This window comes from Balaenoptera acutorostrata, chromosome 19, assembly GCF_949987535.1.
Source record: "Balaenoptera acutorostrata chromosome 19, mBalAcu1.1, whole genome shotgun sequence".
Lineage (NCBI taxonomy): Eukaryota > Metazoa > Chordata > Mammalia > Artiodactyla > Balaenopteridae > Balaenoptera > Balaenoptera acutorostrata.
The window spans coordinates 50,726,086-50,742,333 of NC_080082.1; the positions used below are offsets into that span (position 1 = coordinate 50,726,086).

At 35.9% G+C, this 16,248-nt stretch overlaps 1 protein-coding gene across 17 annotated transcripts in view; it reads right to left on the bottom strand.

Moving 5' to 3' along the window:
- Nucleotides 1-360: 360 nt before the first annotated feature.
- ZNF382 (zinc finger protein 382) overlaps nt 361-16,248 on the bottom strand; it is a 53,088-nt gene continuing 37,200 nt past the window's right edge. For all 17 annotated transcript variants that reach the window (XM_057533332.1, XM_057533322.1, XM_007165202.2 and 14 more), the window contains one exon: nt 361-2,455. In XM_057533332.1, coding sequence (XP_057389315.1) covers nt 1,032-2,455 — 1,424 coding nt within the window. In that variant the 3' untranslated portion in view covers nt 361-1,031. The remainder of the gene's footprint in view (nt 2,456-16,248) is intronic.

The following is a 16,248-nucleotide window of genomic DNA, read 5'->3' on the forward strand; positions in this document are numbered from 1 at the left end:
TTTGATTTCAAATAGGCATTCTTAGGGGTAAAGGCAATCTCACATTTATTACATGTGTCTGGTATTTAGGATTTGAGCTGTGGCTAAAAGCCTTTGGACATGCATTATATTTGGATTCCCAGTTTTCACAACATTCATAGAGTTTCCCTCTAGTATGAATTCTTGTGTTTGAACCATCACCATATTGATACTATTTACAGCTGTCTTCCTTCAGAGTGAATTATCTCATGTTGTGAAAGTTATGAGTCATTTGATAGTATCAATATACATATACCCCAGGACCCAGCAATTCCACTCCTAAGTATATACATGAGAGAAATGAATATATGTACACCGAAATATAAATACATTCAAAGAAGCATTATTTATTATGACCCTAAGCTGTAAACAATAAAAAAAGTCCATCAACAGTAGATTGGATAAATTGAAATATAATCATATAATGGAATTTTATACAGAATGAAAATAAATAAACTTCTGCCACATGCACTAATGATGAGTTTTAAAGACAAAGTGATGGATGAAACAAGCCATATATGAAAGAATACATGATGTATAATTTACTTTATATAAAGGTTTATAATATGCAAAAACTATAATGTTAGAAGTTAGAACTGTGGTTAACTCTGAAGAGGTTTATACCATATTTGCAATGAGAAATACAGTCACACTGCCTTTCTTTTAAAGCAGTTCTGTTCAGAGTGTGGTCCATGGACCACTGCCAGGCAGCCTACTGTTTATTACTGGGTCACAACAAGGTATATATTAAAATTTAAAATAAGCAATTTTAAATGTTTGTAGCAACTTGATAGAGGAATTTATGTCTGGTGAATCTAATAAAAATTTTAAGCTTGTATTTTCAATGACTTTTATCATTTAATTTGTCCAGTAATTCTTTTTATGTGTTTTATAGGCTAGCAAATAGTAGGTACATATGTGGTACAGTACCTTAAACTGTTTAATATTATTATACTTGCAAGCAACAGGTTTTACTATGACTTTATAAGTTTTCACCAAAAAAGTCACAGATTTTAGTGAATTCCCACGGTTTCTATCTTGTGAGTTTTCTGATGGACAATGAGGTTTGACTTACAACTGAAGAACTTTCCACATTCTTTACATTCATATGGTTTCTCTCCTGTGTGAGTTTTCTGATGGCGAATGAGGTTTGATTTCCTACTAAAGGCTTTCCCACACTGAGGACATCCATTGGATTTCTCTCCTGTATGTATTCTCTGATGAACAGTGAGGATTGCCTTCTGGCGGAAGGACTTCCCACATTCATTACAAATATAAGGTTTTTCTCCTGTGTGAATTCTTTGATGGAGAGTGAGGGTTGTCTTTTGGCAGAAGGACTTCCCACATTCATTGCAAATATAGGGTTTCTCTCCTGTGTGAGTTCTCTGATGTACAGTGAGGGTTGTCTTCTGGATAAATGCCTTCCCACATTCATTACATTGATATGGTTTCTCTCCTGTGTGTGTTCTCTGATGATCAATGAGGTATGACTTCTTTCTAAAAGCACTTCCACATTGAGTACATTCATAGGCCTTCTCTCCTGTGTGTGTTTTGTGATGTCTAGTAAGGGTTGCCTTCTGGCGGAAGGACTTCCCACAATCCATACAAATGTAGGGTTTCCCCTCTATATGTGTTTTCTCGTGAAGAGTGAGGGCTGTCTTTTGACGGAAGGCTTTTCCACATTGACTACAAACATAAGGTTTCTCACCTGTGTGAATTCGCTGATGTTCAATGAGATATGACTTCCTTCTAAAGCTATTCCCACAGTAAGGACACTGAAAGGGTTTCTCTTCTGTTTGAGATCTCTGATGCATGATAAAAATGGACTTCCTACAGAGGAACTTCCCATATTTGCTGTATGCGTGGGCCTTCTTCTCCATAATATTTTGTTGGTGAACATTGAGATTTGACTTTTCGATGAAGCCTGTTCCATCTTTATTGTATTCAAAGGGTCTTTCTCCTCTGTGAGCTCTAGTATGTGTAAATAACATTCCTTTCATAAGGAAGGGTTTTTCACATTCATTATGTTCAAATGACTGCTCTGGAGTTTGAACCTTCTGATGTTGAATAAGCTCTTGTTTACCACTCAGACTCCGCTCTGTTTGTTTATAGAGATTCACTGCAGTATGAATTTTCTCATGTTTAGTATTAAGGAGTGATTTCTCCCATCCATTACTCTCACCAAACTTCTCTCTTACAGGACTTATATTTCTAATGACTAATTCTGAAATATTTTTAAAAATCTTTCCATCAGGTTTATATTCATGTAGTGTTGTTTTTGAAATAATACGGTTCTTGCTGACAGTAAATGTTTTCCCCAAAATATTAGTTCTCTCCTTCATTAGCCTTTTGTGGTTGATGGATACAACTGATCTAGAATGCCTGTCTTGGTATTCTTTGAACTTCACTAAAACATCTTCAGCTTTCCAATCTTCTTCTAGAAAAAATACAATTAACACCAGTAAGTCTTCACATAAACGTTATGGATAAGATATATATACAAACAACCCATGGTGGGACTGTCTATCTCACTACTGTAGTCTACAGAAAGGCCAAAATAAATTACCTCTTGGAGGGAAAATGTATATAACATTAAAATGAGGAAAATTTGCCATAAGCAAACAACATTTATATCTTTGAGATGTTGTAAATATAAGCTACATTGAGCAGGTGTGATACACACAAGGGCAAGTAAGCAGAAGATAAAGGATGGTGAAAGTGGGATTGCTCTTGGAATGGGCAGATTCAGAGATAATGGAGGGAGCCTATCAAGGGTACTAAACAGTAAGCAATGAAAATGTTCAGGTGAAGATGAAAGACTATATATTTATTCCCTAATGACTAAATAAGTGTTATAAAATACTTCCATGTGTTTCTTCCTCACTTGTATTTAGCCCACCCATGGCAAATGAACTTTCTCAGGACTCATTTCCTAGTGCAAACAGACACACTAGTCTATAGTCTAGACCCTAACTCTCCATATCACTGCAATTTTTTTCTCTTGAAAGGGAAGAATTGGGAAAACATAATTCCATTAGGAATTACAAAATAAACCAGAGGACAAAGCATATCTGCAACATGAATATAATCACTGTTATGTTCTGACTGCTGCTACCATCAATGTATTCTTCCAGAAATGATCAGTAACTAAATTCTCTTGACCATCAATTATAACTTTTCCTCCTTTCAATTTGCTAAATTACTTTTTCAGTTTTAGGGAAGGATGGGTTCAAGTTTTCCTCCCAGTGGAGTAACATACCTTAACTCTGCTATTTCCTATTGGGGCTGTGAAAGATTGAATTCTTCAATGTATAGGTACAGCACTGATTGGCCTTAAAAACTATATCTTACTACTGTTAACTTACTACCACCCATATCTGGTGGGGCAATTTTAAAGATGGATTCATCTTACTCACGACTTACATCTTATTTACAACAGCCCTTTTATCCCATCAAACTAGACATCGAAAGGTAAACAGGTAATACTGTATCATATATTTATAAAATGGAATACTTCAGTGAAATTTATACAATGGAATACCATTCAGCAATAAAAAGGAAAAAACCTACTGACACATAATGACAAAAGGGATGAATCTCAAATATTTTTCAGATTTAAAGCTTTATGCAAAAGAGTACATGTCGTACAATTCCATTTATGTGTAGTTCTAGGACACACAAAACTAATCTGTATCAATAATTGGAATTATACTGCCTTGCTGAGAATTCAACCACCTTCAGGGACATGCTACAATCCAATTTATCCAAAAGCCTTCACATATTCTTTCTACCCTTCAATGTCTATTTTGTCTGAAATTAGTATATAATTATAGTCTGGACCATCCATTTCAAGCAATCTTTCAACAACCTGCTATTTTCATATAATATTATATGTAAAATGCTCAATTTGATAATAATGCCTTCCCAACTAAAACTTATGCTCTTGGACGTCAACATTTTATTGACTATCTTCTTCGAAACCTTCTGAGTATACATTAACACACTTATCAGTGGTAAAGAGATATGATCTTGACATGTATATCTAAAAAGAACTTACCATTAAATGATTTTTGAATGGATGAGAAAGATGTTTTCCTTGCATACTACCACAGGCCATCAATCAAGTAACTATCGGAATATCTAGCCTCTGCTACAAGCCACAGTAAGGAAAAGTAAAAGAGAGGACCTTATTTTGAGGGAATTGTTAATCAGATGGGAAAAGAGGCCTCAGATAAAACAATGTTGAATCAGGTAGCAAATTACTAGATCATATCAGAGGATTTGTCTGTTTGCATGTTTATAGACACTAAGTATAATGTGAATGCAGAAAAAAAGGAACTGACATGCTTTGGAGTCATCAAGGAACATTTCATGGGGAAGTGAAATTTGATCTTTTAATCAAAGGATATGTAGTATTGTGTGGTAAAGAATATATAATCTTGCCCAAAGAGAAGTCTGACATTTGCCTTTGGATTCTGGGAGGTAATCTCTAAGTCCTTGGAATGTCATGCCTGAGAGGAAAATTAATTGCCTGGGAGCCTTTGGCCAGCCAGAAAGTAACAATGTGATTTGGGGGGGGGTGGTCTTTGAGTCACACCAACAATGTGATTGAGAACGGGGGGCTTTGGGTCACAGAATATTAGCTCAGTCTCTTAAGGGGCTAGAAACTTAGGTCAGCCACATGGGCAGTCAAGCATGCCTATGTGATGGAGCCCTAATATAAGCTTTGGACAATAGACTTGGGTGAAGCTTCCCTGGCTGGCAGCATTCTATATGTATTGTCACAGGGAAGTAACACTGTCCATGACTCCAGAGAGAGGACTACTAGAAGCTCTGTGTTTGGTACTTTCCTGGACTCTGCCTTATGTGCTTCTCCCCTTGGCTAATTTTAATCTGTATTCTTCTCTTACAAACCATAACTGTGAGTATTATAGCTTTCAGTAATTTTTTAAGTCCTTATAGAAAACTACTGATCCTAACAGTAGTTGTGCGGACCCTTAAACTTACAGTTGGTATCAGAAGTGAGGGTGGCCTTGTGTGTACTACTGTACTCTCTTAGTTTGTATTTGGCTAACTTTGCAAGTATCCTTATGGTTATATGGCAGCTGTCATATAATGAAAGGTCCAGTGTGAAGAATAAAATCAATTGTATTGAGTACATTTGGGAGATTCGAACAGACATTAGCAGGAATTCTTAGTCAAAAAGAGAAATACATGTGGAATGACCAGATGGAATATTATTCTGTCAGCCCTTGAAAAAGAAGGGATTTAAATTTTATATAATAAGTGATATCTTTTTTGCATATTGACTGAAAGAAAACTGAAAGAACTGGGAAAAAAATCATGGCAAATCTAAATAGTAATTACAGCAGCCCACACCTGAAATAACATGGCTCTCGCTTTTGAAGATGTCAGTGGCAAACGAGAATATGAGAGGATGTAAAGATATTTCATGGAGTGAAATAAAACACAAATTGTGGAGAGATGATTTTTAAAGTATTGCAGAGATGATGGAATCAACCTGATGTTACAAGAAGCTGACTACTGGAACAAAAGGATATACAAAGATAAGATAAAGTTAATGACTATTATTTCTGAAATATCAATAACCAAAAGGATGAGACAAGTGACACTATATTGCTGTAGGCAGAGTAAAATATACCAGTAGAGTCCAAGTGGGAGAAATGGGCTGAAAATGGCTATTTGAAAGCCATTCACATAAAACAAGGAAATCACAACTTGAGAATGGATCAGATTATTACAGTTTACATGGCTTTTATAAAGACAAGAACTGAGGATGAAGAAAGATTCTTTAAGGATACCGATGAGAGCCTACTGAAATAAAATCCATTTATTCAACAAATATTTATTTTTTCAGAGGGAAGAAAAGCAACCAAGATGAAAAAGGCACTCAGGAACGTAGGATAAGTTTTTCACCCAAATCAAGGTGGGTACATATCAGGAATCTGAGCACTATGTTATGAAACACGGAGATTTGTTGGGAAGAAATTTATTGAAAGAAGTGATACTGAAATTATCACTTTAGTCCAAGTCATATGGATTTTGAAATCTGATAGTAGGTCTCACAGTGAGAATGGGATATGAGACTGAGTGCAGGAAACAAGTAGAAGAGGAAAGGAAAGAAAGAAAATGAAAACTAAGAGGAAGATTAATATTAGCAATGATTACCCTTTTATATTTTGGATAGATTTAAGAATGCATATAAATAGGAGACTATAATAAAAGAAGAAAGAGAAAGAGCTGAAATGTTAAAGAAAGAGATGAAAAACAAGAAAGGCCTAAACCAACAGTTTCCAAGAGACCCTTATGGGAGGTCCACAAAGTCAAAAATATTTTTGTTAGTAATAACACTTCAGGGGGACTTCTCTGGTGGTCCAGTGGTTAGAACTTCACCTTCCAGTGCAGGGGGTGCAGGTTCAATACCTAGTTGGGGAGCTAAGATCCCACATGCCTCATGGCCAAAAAACCAAAACATAAAACAGAAGCAATATTGTAACAAATTCAATAAAGACTTTAAAAATGGTCCATATCAAAAAATCTTTTAAAAAAAGATAATAATAACACTTCCTTGGGACTTCCCTGGCCATCCAGTGGTTAAGACTCCGTGCTCCCAATGCAGGCAGCATGGGTTCAATCCCTGGCCAGGGAATTAAGATCCCTTATGCCGCATGGTGCAGCCAAAATAATAATAAAAATAACAACACTTCATTATTAACAAAAATAATAGAATTTTAAACTGTGTTCTTATTTGCATTAGTGGGGCAAAAGCACTGGTGGGTGTCTTATGGAATTTTAATTTATAGAGGTGACTGAGTGATGACACAGAGAGGTTAATGCTATTAAAAGAAAATTTTTTATTACTTACCTTTCCTGAGAGGAGGGGCCATGCCATGCCATGCAGGGCCACATGGGGAAGCACCAGGTTTGGTCAGGAGGCAGAAAGAAGCAAGGGGAAAGTGTAGGCCAGAGCCTTTACTGGGGCTTGCTTCCATGGGAAAGGCAAGGCAGGGCAGGGGAAACAGCTTAGGATTGGCTAGTTTGAAGAGTGTTGGCAGGTTACGGGTTATAGGGGAGCTCTCCAGTTGTCTGATACCTGATCCTGGGTGATTTAGGGCAGGGTAAATATTGGCTTGGTGTCTGTGAGTTAGAAAAAGGAGGTGGTTGAGGATATGGAGTGGGGATTGGTTGATTTGTATATGAAAGGTGGGCTCACCAACAAGTTGTTTGTTTACTATTTCTAGAAATTGGCTAGCTCTGGGAAGGGCAATCTCTCCTCAGCCAGTAGGGCACCCCAAAGATGTCAAAACATAAAATATAGAAAATTTAACAATGATTGATACGGTGGGTAAAATGCTGGCACATTAACATATATCAAAGAACTGGCACCAATCTATAATAGTAATCACTGCATTTCTAACTACCACACACTCGCAGGAAAAAAGTTTCACTTAAGACTTTTTGATAGAGCAGAAAAAATTCATTAATTTTATTAGATCTCCACCCTTGAGTACATATATTTTCAATATTCTGTGTGATTGTTAAAGAATTTTGCATACAGCACTTCTTTTGCATACCAGAGTACAGTTGATCTTTAAATAACACTGGGAGTTAGCGGCGCCAACCCTCTGCACAGTCAAAAATCTGCATATAACTTATAGTTGACCCTCAGTTCCTCCATACCCACAGTTCCACATTTGTGGCTTCAACCAACTGTGGATCGTGTAGTATTGTAACATTTGCTATTGAGAAAATTTGCATGTAAGTGGACCTGCACAGTTCAAATGCATGTTGTTCAAGGGCCAATCATATAATGTATTTTGTGAGGAAAAGTGCTGGTGTAATTATGTGAGTTGAGAACTAAATATCTACATTTTGTGGAACAGCAGTTTTACTTGAAAAAACACTATTATTCAGATGTGGGTATCTGGTAAACATTTTCTTGAACAATGTGAACCTGTCTATTCAAAGAAAACATCTGCCAATACTTGTCACCTACGATAAAAGAAGTATAAGTCATTATTTTAGAAAGCTTGTATTTGCTACAGTGAGCTTGTCAACTTCCCAATACTTAAAAGACTTTTATAATGAGATTGCTGGTGATATTAACACATGTGGGTTTGGGGTTTTAAAAAAAATATTGATATGGAAATGTGTCAAAATTTGGCAGACCTGTATGCACCAGTAAACTGTTACTTTCCAAATGACCAATACATAATATTACAAAACAATGCATGGATAAAATATTTAAATAGACCATTGGATTTTATGTAATAGTCTACAACAGTTCATTGTTATGATTTCAGATTTTATATTGCAACTAACTGTTTAGAAAAAACCAATTGTTAAGTGGCAACTAACTGCTTAGGAACTACCAATTGTTAAGTTTGGGTGTAGTATTAATGAAGAATATCCATGACAATCTAAAAAGGCTTTTAAAATATTTCTCTTTCAATACATATACGCATGAAGGAAGATTTTCTCCATATATTTCAATTAAAACAACATATTGCAACAGACTAAATGTACAATCAGATGTGAAAATCAGCTATCTTTTATTCAGCAAGACATTAAATAAACTTCAATCATGTAACAATGCCCCTTTGCTCACTTTTCTCTTTTGAAAAATAGTTTTTGTTTGTAAAAATATGATTTTTATGTCAACATGTAATGACTTTATTATATTTACATTGTTCTTTTTAAATGAAATAAATGAATATTTTTAAATGTGTTTTAATTTTGAATAGGATATACACTCATTCACAAAGTTCTTTTAATTCTTAATAATTTTAAGAGTATAAATAAGTCCTGCAGCTGCATGTAAATCAATGAAGTTAGAACACACCCTCACACCATGCACAAAAATAAACTCAAAGTGGCTTAAAGACTTAAACATAAAACAAGACACCATAAAACTCCTAGAAGAGAGCATAGGCAAAACATTCTCTGACATAAATCGTACCAATGTTTTCTTAGGTCAGTCTCCCGAGGCAATAGAAATAAAAACAAAAATAAACAAATGGGACCTAATCAAACTTACAAGTTTTTGCACAGCAAAGGAAACCATAAAATAAAAAAACAAACAACAACAACAAAAAAAAAAACGAAAAGACAACCTACGGAGTGGGATAAAATATTTGCAAATGATGCAACAGACAATGGCTTAATCTCCAAAATATACAAACAACTCATGCAACTCAACAGCAAAAAAACAAACAACCCAATTGAAAAATGGGCAGAAGACCTTAATAGACATTTCTCCAAAGAAGACACACAGATGGCCAGTAGGCACTTGAACAGATGTTCAACATCACTAATTATTAGAGAAATGCAAATCAAAAGTACAGTGAGGTACTACCTCACACCGGCCAAACTGGCCATCATTATAAAGTCTACAAATAACAAATTCTGGAGAGGATGTAGAGAAAAGGGAACCCTCCTACACCACTGGTGGGAATGTAAGTTGGTACAGCCACTATGGAAAACAGTATGGAGGTTCCTCAGAAAACTAAAAATAGAATTACCATATGATCCAGCAATCCCACTCCTGGGAATATACCTGGACAAAACTATAATTCAAAAAGATACATGCACCCCTATGTTCATAGCAGCATTGTTCACAATAGCCAAAACATGGAAACAACCTAAATGTCCGTCGACAGATGAATGGATAAAGAAGATATGGTACATATATACAATGGAATATTACTCAGCCATAACAAAGAAAGAAATAATGCCATTTACAGTAACATGGATGCAACTAGAGATTATCATACTAAGTGAAATAAGTCAGAAAGAAAGACAAATATCATATGACATCACTTATATGTGGAATCTAAAATATGGCACAAATGAACCTGTCTACAAAACAGAAACAGACTCACAGACATAGGGAACAGACTTGCAGTTGCCAAGGGAGGAGGAGGGAGAGGGATGGAGTGGGAGTTTGCAGTTGGTAGATAAAAACTATTACATTGAGAATGGATAAACAACAAGGTCCTACTATATAGCACAGGGAACTATATTGAATATCCTGTGAAAAACCATAATGGAAAAGAATATAAAAAAAGAATGTCTGTATGTGTATAACTGAGTCACTTTGCTGTACAGCAGAGATTGGCACAACATTGTAAATCAACTATACTTAAATAAAAAAAATTTTTTTTAAGTCCTGAGACTAAAAGGTTTGAGAACTGCTGTTTTAGACATTCAAAATTCTGGTAATAGCAAAGAAGTTTGTATCAGAACAACCTTCCAACTGATAACAATGATAACTATGGACCAATTATAGAAGACCAACTTGTTTGAAGACACTAAAGAATGATCAAAAGCAGGCAGAAACTGGAATGGTTACAACCTTTGAAAGAAAGAAACCACACTGCAATAAGATCTACTTTTATCCAGGTCTTCCACTGTGTGCCCTGGTAGTTCATGCAGCACACAGGGGATAGATCTCAAGGAGAAAGCAGGAGTCATTCTGTGCAGAAGAATCAGAGATCAGAGTTCAGGAGTACCAGAGTGGCTGTAAATTGAGGACAAAATCCAAGGATGAAGAAAGCATAGAAGGAAAGCCCCAACATTAGCATAAACCCCTCCTCAAAACCTTGGTTAACTTCATTTCTACAGGGTAAGACTGCAAGGAGCATAAAGGGAAAAGACAGCTGGAACACTGAAAGAACTCAGCAGAGATTTCAGCAGCTACTTAACTCTGCAAAAACAGTTTTTAATTCCAGTCCTGTGCCAAGTTAGAAGAACCTGGTTAAAACTTTGGTCTTTCTACTGAAATCCCAGAAGGGCCATGAATTAGGAGTAAAGGCTGCATCCCAGGACTTAGAGCAATACCATAAAACTAAAGGCAAAACTGAAACCGAAATAGAAATAATCTAAACAACTTAAAAGCAACCTGACAAAAGAATCGACATGAGCCTCCAGTAACTTAACCTCCTGTAAGATTAAAACTCAGCAATCTTCAGAGGAAGAAAAAGGATCCAGCAACTTCACAACATGTTATATAAAGCCTTCCTGAGAAGAAACAGGAAAATGTGACCAATAGGGAAGATAAAAACCATTCAACAGAAACAGGCTGATATATGTCCCTATGTTGAAATTAGAAGACATTTAAAATAACTATGATAAATATGTTTACAAATCTACAAGAAAAGATGGAAATATGGGTGAAGAGATGGAGTAGTCAGGAGGCATAAGGAAATGCAAACTGAAAAAAACCCCAATAGCTGAAATATAAAATTCACTGGATGGGTTTAACAGCAAATAAACATAAGAGAATAAAGAATCAGTAAACTTGAAGTCAGGTTAACAGAAATTACCCAAACTAAAAGAACTTTAAAAATCCTTAGTGAACTACAGGGTAGGATGAAATGATTTAAAATATAATTGAGAATAGAGCAAGAAAAAAACTGTAGAAGTACAGACCAAAATTTTCCCAAGTTTTATCTAAAACAAGAACTCTGTGAACTTGCTAAATTCACTTATTAGTTCTACCAGTTCTTTTCTTTTAGATTCCTTAGGATTTACTATGTACACAATCATGTCACGTAAAAATGAAGATAGTTCCCTTTCTAATCTGAAGCCTTTTAACTTCTTTTTCTTGCCTTATTGTACTGACTTGTGTCCTGTATAATGTTTAATAGAAGTGGTGATAATGGACATCCTTTCTTTGTTTTTGTTCTTAGAGGAAGAGCATTCATGCTTTCACCACTGAATGTGATGTTGGCTATGTTTTTCGAAGATATTCTTTAGGAAGTTGAGGAAATTCCCTTGGATTGCTAATAAATAGATTTATAATAAATATAAATTGAATTTAATTATTTTCCTGCATTTACTGAGATGATTGTGGTCTTCTCTTTTATTTTTCTATACTTTAAGTGGTAGCTTATATCCTTGAGTTTCGACCTCTTTTTATCTTTACATGGTGAATTATATAGCTTTTTATTTTTAATGTAATTAATTAATTTATTTATTTTGGCTGTGTTGGGTCTTCGTTGCTGCACACAGGCTTTCTCTAGTTGTGGTGAGCGGAGGCTACTCTTTGTTGCAGTGTGCGGGCTTCTCATTGAGGTGGCTTCTCTCTCTTGTTGCAGAGCAGGGGCTCTAGGAGTGCGGGCTTCAGCAGTTGCAGCACACAGGCTCAGTAGCTGTGGCACGTGGGCTCTAGAGCACAGGCTCCGTAGTTGCAGTGCGTGGGCTCTAGAGCACGGGCTCTAGAGCACAGGCTCAGTAGTTGCGGCGCACAGGCTTAGTTGCTCCGCAGCATGTGGGATCTTCCCAGACCAGGGCTCGAACCCATGTCTCCTGCATTGGCAGGCAGATTCCTAACCACTGCGCCACCAGGGAAGTCCCTATAGCTTGATTTTTGAATTCCAAATCAACTGTGCTTTCCTGGGATAAACTCCTTTTGGCCATGTGGTATCATCCTTTTAAAATACTGCTAAATTCAGTTATTTTTTTAGATTCAGTTTTATAATATTTTATTAAGGATTTTTATATCTAGCTTCATGAAGGATGTTGCTATGTAGTTTTCTATTCTTATAGTGCCTTTGATTGTGGATAATGCTGGTCTTATAAAATGAGTTGGGAAGTGTTCTCTCCTACTCTTATTGGTTGGTATAAAATTGTCTGTATATTCCCTAATGGTCCTTTTAATGTCTGTAGGATCTGTAGTGATATAGCCTCTTTAATTTTTGATATTGGTGATGTGTCTTCTATTTTTTATTAGTAATATAGCTATGGTTTATTAATTTTATTATTTTAATGTATCAGCTTTTGGCTTCACTAATATATTCTTCTTCTGTTATGTATTTCATTGATCTCTGCTTTAGTCAATTTTTTTCTCTTACTAACTTTTGAGTTTAATTTACTTTTCTTTTTCTAGTTACTTAGAGTGACAGTTTAACCCCTGTTCTAGACCCTGATTTAAAGGGATAAAAAATTTTAATGCTGCTATAGTTGCATCCCACACATTTTGATATGTTGTCTTAATTATCATTCAGTTCAAAATACCTTCTAATTAACCTTAGGATTTCTTCCTTGCTTCATGGGTTATTTGGAAATGTGATTAATTTCCAAAAATTTGGGGAATTTAGAGATACGTTTTTGATTTCTAAATTAATTCTACTGTGGTCAGAAACTATACACTATGATTTCAGTTCTTTTTAATTTATTGATACTTGTTTTATGCCCAGCATGTAGAGTCTATCTTGGTGAATGTTCCATGTAAAATAGTCTATAAAGATTAACTAGGTACAACTGATTGTGTTTCAAGCCTTCCACAGCCTTATTGATTTTCTTTCTTTTTGTTCTCTCAATTACTGAGGGAAAAGTATTTATATCTTAAGCTATAATTATATTGCTTCTTTCAGGGAGCAAATTTGGTTCTGGAGAAAATGAAAAAAGAAAATCTTACATATTACTATGGCTTGTGGCCCTCCAAAGGGCAACAGAACATAGATTATGGTATTACAATTTCATGGGGGGGGCAATTAGAAAGAAAATTTCTAAAAAGACTTTTTAGGGTAGTGAAAATGATAAAAAGCTGAGAAACACTGAAGTATTTTGAAGCTGTTACAGTTGTTATGGCTTCTTAATGAAGTGTCCCTCTTTATCACTGTAATATTCCATTTTCTGAAATCTACTTTGATATATGGCCGCTCCCATTTTCTTCTTAGTGTTTGCATGTGTAATAGAGTCAGATTCTATTTTTGATGTCTTACTGCTGACAACTTCCTAGACCCACTCCCTTTTTTTCCCCAGTCAGAAACCTTGCATGTTCTCTCTGTTGGTGCTGGCAGGAAGTTTAAACCATGCAAGCCCTAGCCTATGTGTAGAGACCTGACCTTACCCCCCACCAAAACACAATAAACACCAAAGCCAGACACCCCTCCTTGCTCTCTCAAGCCATTTTAGGACCAGCTTGGGAATCTTCCCTGCTCTCCCTAGAAAACCTCATTATGTGAGATTTCAGTCTTGATATCTGTCCCAAATTTTGGGTGAGTGCAGGGGGGGATGATCTCATCCCCACATAGGGCAATCGCAAGACAGTATGGTACATATTTTTTCATCATTTTATGTTCTACCTACCTGTGTCTTTATATTTTAATGCATAGGACATAGTTGGGTCTTTCTTTTCATTTCAGATACTGAATAGTCATCTTTAGAAGCTTCTTTTGGTTTTTATTTCGATCTTTGCTATCTTGCCTCATTATGTTCATTTTCAGTTTACATCCTTGATGACACTCAAGTCATTTATAATGGGTGTTTTAACATCCTTGTCAGCGAATTCCATCACCTCTACCTTTTTTAGGTCTGTTTTTATTAATTGAGTTTTTTTCCTATTGAATGATTTTTTTCCTGTTTATGGGTCATATTTTCCTCCTTCTTCATATGTTTAATAATTTTTGATTGGACATCAGACATTATCAATTTAATGTTGTTGAGTTTAAGATATGGTTGTATTTTCATAAAGAGTATTTTTTTTTTTTTTGGCATTCTGTGGCAGCCAGAGTTGCACCACTAGGACCTCCCTTCAAAAAGAACTTACCATTCATGTGCAAGAACCGTTAGCATCTTCAGGATGCTCTTCAGATTTTGAACCAAGCCAGGGTCTCCCCAGGGAATCCCCACCAAAATGACTGAACACTGAGTGGGTACTAGAGGGTGGCCATTTCTGTCCATTAGGACTCCTCTGATGAACAGTCTTTGCTTCAGAGGAGTTAGGCTGGTTGAAACTTTGTCATATCTGCATAATGGTCTAAGGGTCTCCCTGCCCAATCCCCTTTCCTTCTACATATCTGTATCATGGTCTGATGGCTTTCTGTTTCTGATCTTACTTCTTCCTTTATCTTTCATAGATGTCACCTCTAAGAAATCTATTACACTCCCAACTCCATCTCAGCATCTCCTTGGAGGACCCAACAGGCACACAGCAGTTATTTTTGGATTAATTTAATCCTTTTGATGCTTTAATTTAAGCCCTTTTATGACAAATCTTGCAGTCTTTAATCTATTGCCCCATTTATTAGGTGTGACCTTTCTAGGATGTCTATCTAATGTCCTATGTATTAACAAGTTCTCTCCGCTCTGGCTGAAGGGAAATAAAATGATTCCTGGTGCAGCAGGCTATGAGAATTGTTTGTCTCACAACACTGTTGTAATTGTATTTTTCTTAGAACATGTCCTTGCCTGGTCTCATGGGGTTTCACCTACCCACGTGCAGACTTATCTTTAGCCAAGACTCAAGGGGAACCTTTTCAAGATTTGGGGAACTCTTTCTCTGCATAACTCCCTCTTTTGGAAAGTGTGTCCTGCAAATTCTAGTCACCTCAATTTCCTTGAATGCCAATGTTGGTCCCCTAAAGTCAGTAAAACTGCCAGGTTCTTTCTGGATTCCTCTCTCTGCACTGCAGTCTGGAAGTTGCCTTCAAATGAAGGCCTGGAATGAGGTAGGGTGCATCTCATTTATTTATCTTCTCTCAGGAATCCAGGCCTGTGCTGCCTGTTGTTCAATATCTGAAAATAGTTTTGTCCAGTTTTCTAGTTGTTTCCTGTAGTAGTATAATTCTAGACTCTGTTACTTCCTCAGGGCTGGAAGCAGAAGTTTTGAATTATAAAAATGCAGGCCCAAATGGCTTAATAATGATTTTCTTCAAACATTTAAGGTAGCAACAATGCCAATCTTACAGAAATTCCATAAGAAAGTAGATGAAAAGGAAACACCCCCAGTTTGATATGGCTGACACAATTCTGGATACAAAAACTTTTCAATGACATTACAAGAAAACTACAAACCACTATCCTTGGTAAAATCATGCATTTAGCTTACTAAAATATTAGCAAACCAATTTCATCAATCTATAAGAGAGATAATGCATCTTGTCCAACTGGGGTTCATCTCAGGAGCCCAAGCTTGGTTTAAAATTCAAATTAATCAATGTAATACATACAGTAACAGATTAAAAAAGAAATATCATATGATCATCTCAACAGGTGCTGAAAAAGCATTTAACATCAAATCCATTCATAATTAAAATTGTCCAAAAACTAGGGAAAAAAGAGAACTTTCAGAATCTAACAAAGAGCACTTATGAAAAATCTACAGTTAATATTAAGCTAAAGAATGAAATATTAAATGTCTACCTTCTAAATTTAGTGAACTGCTAAGGATGCTCACTCTCACTACCTCTATTCAACGTTGTA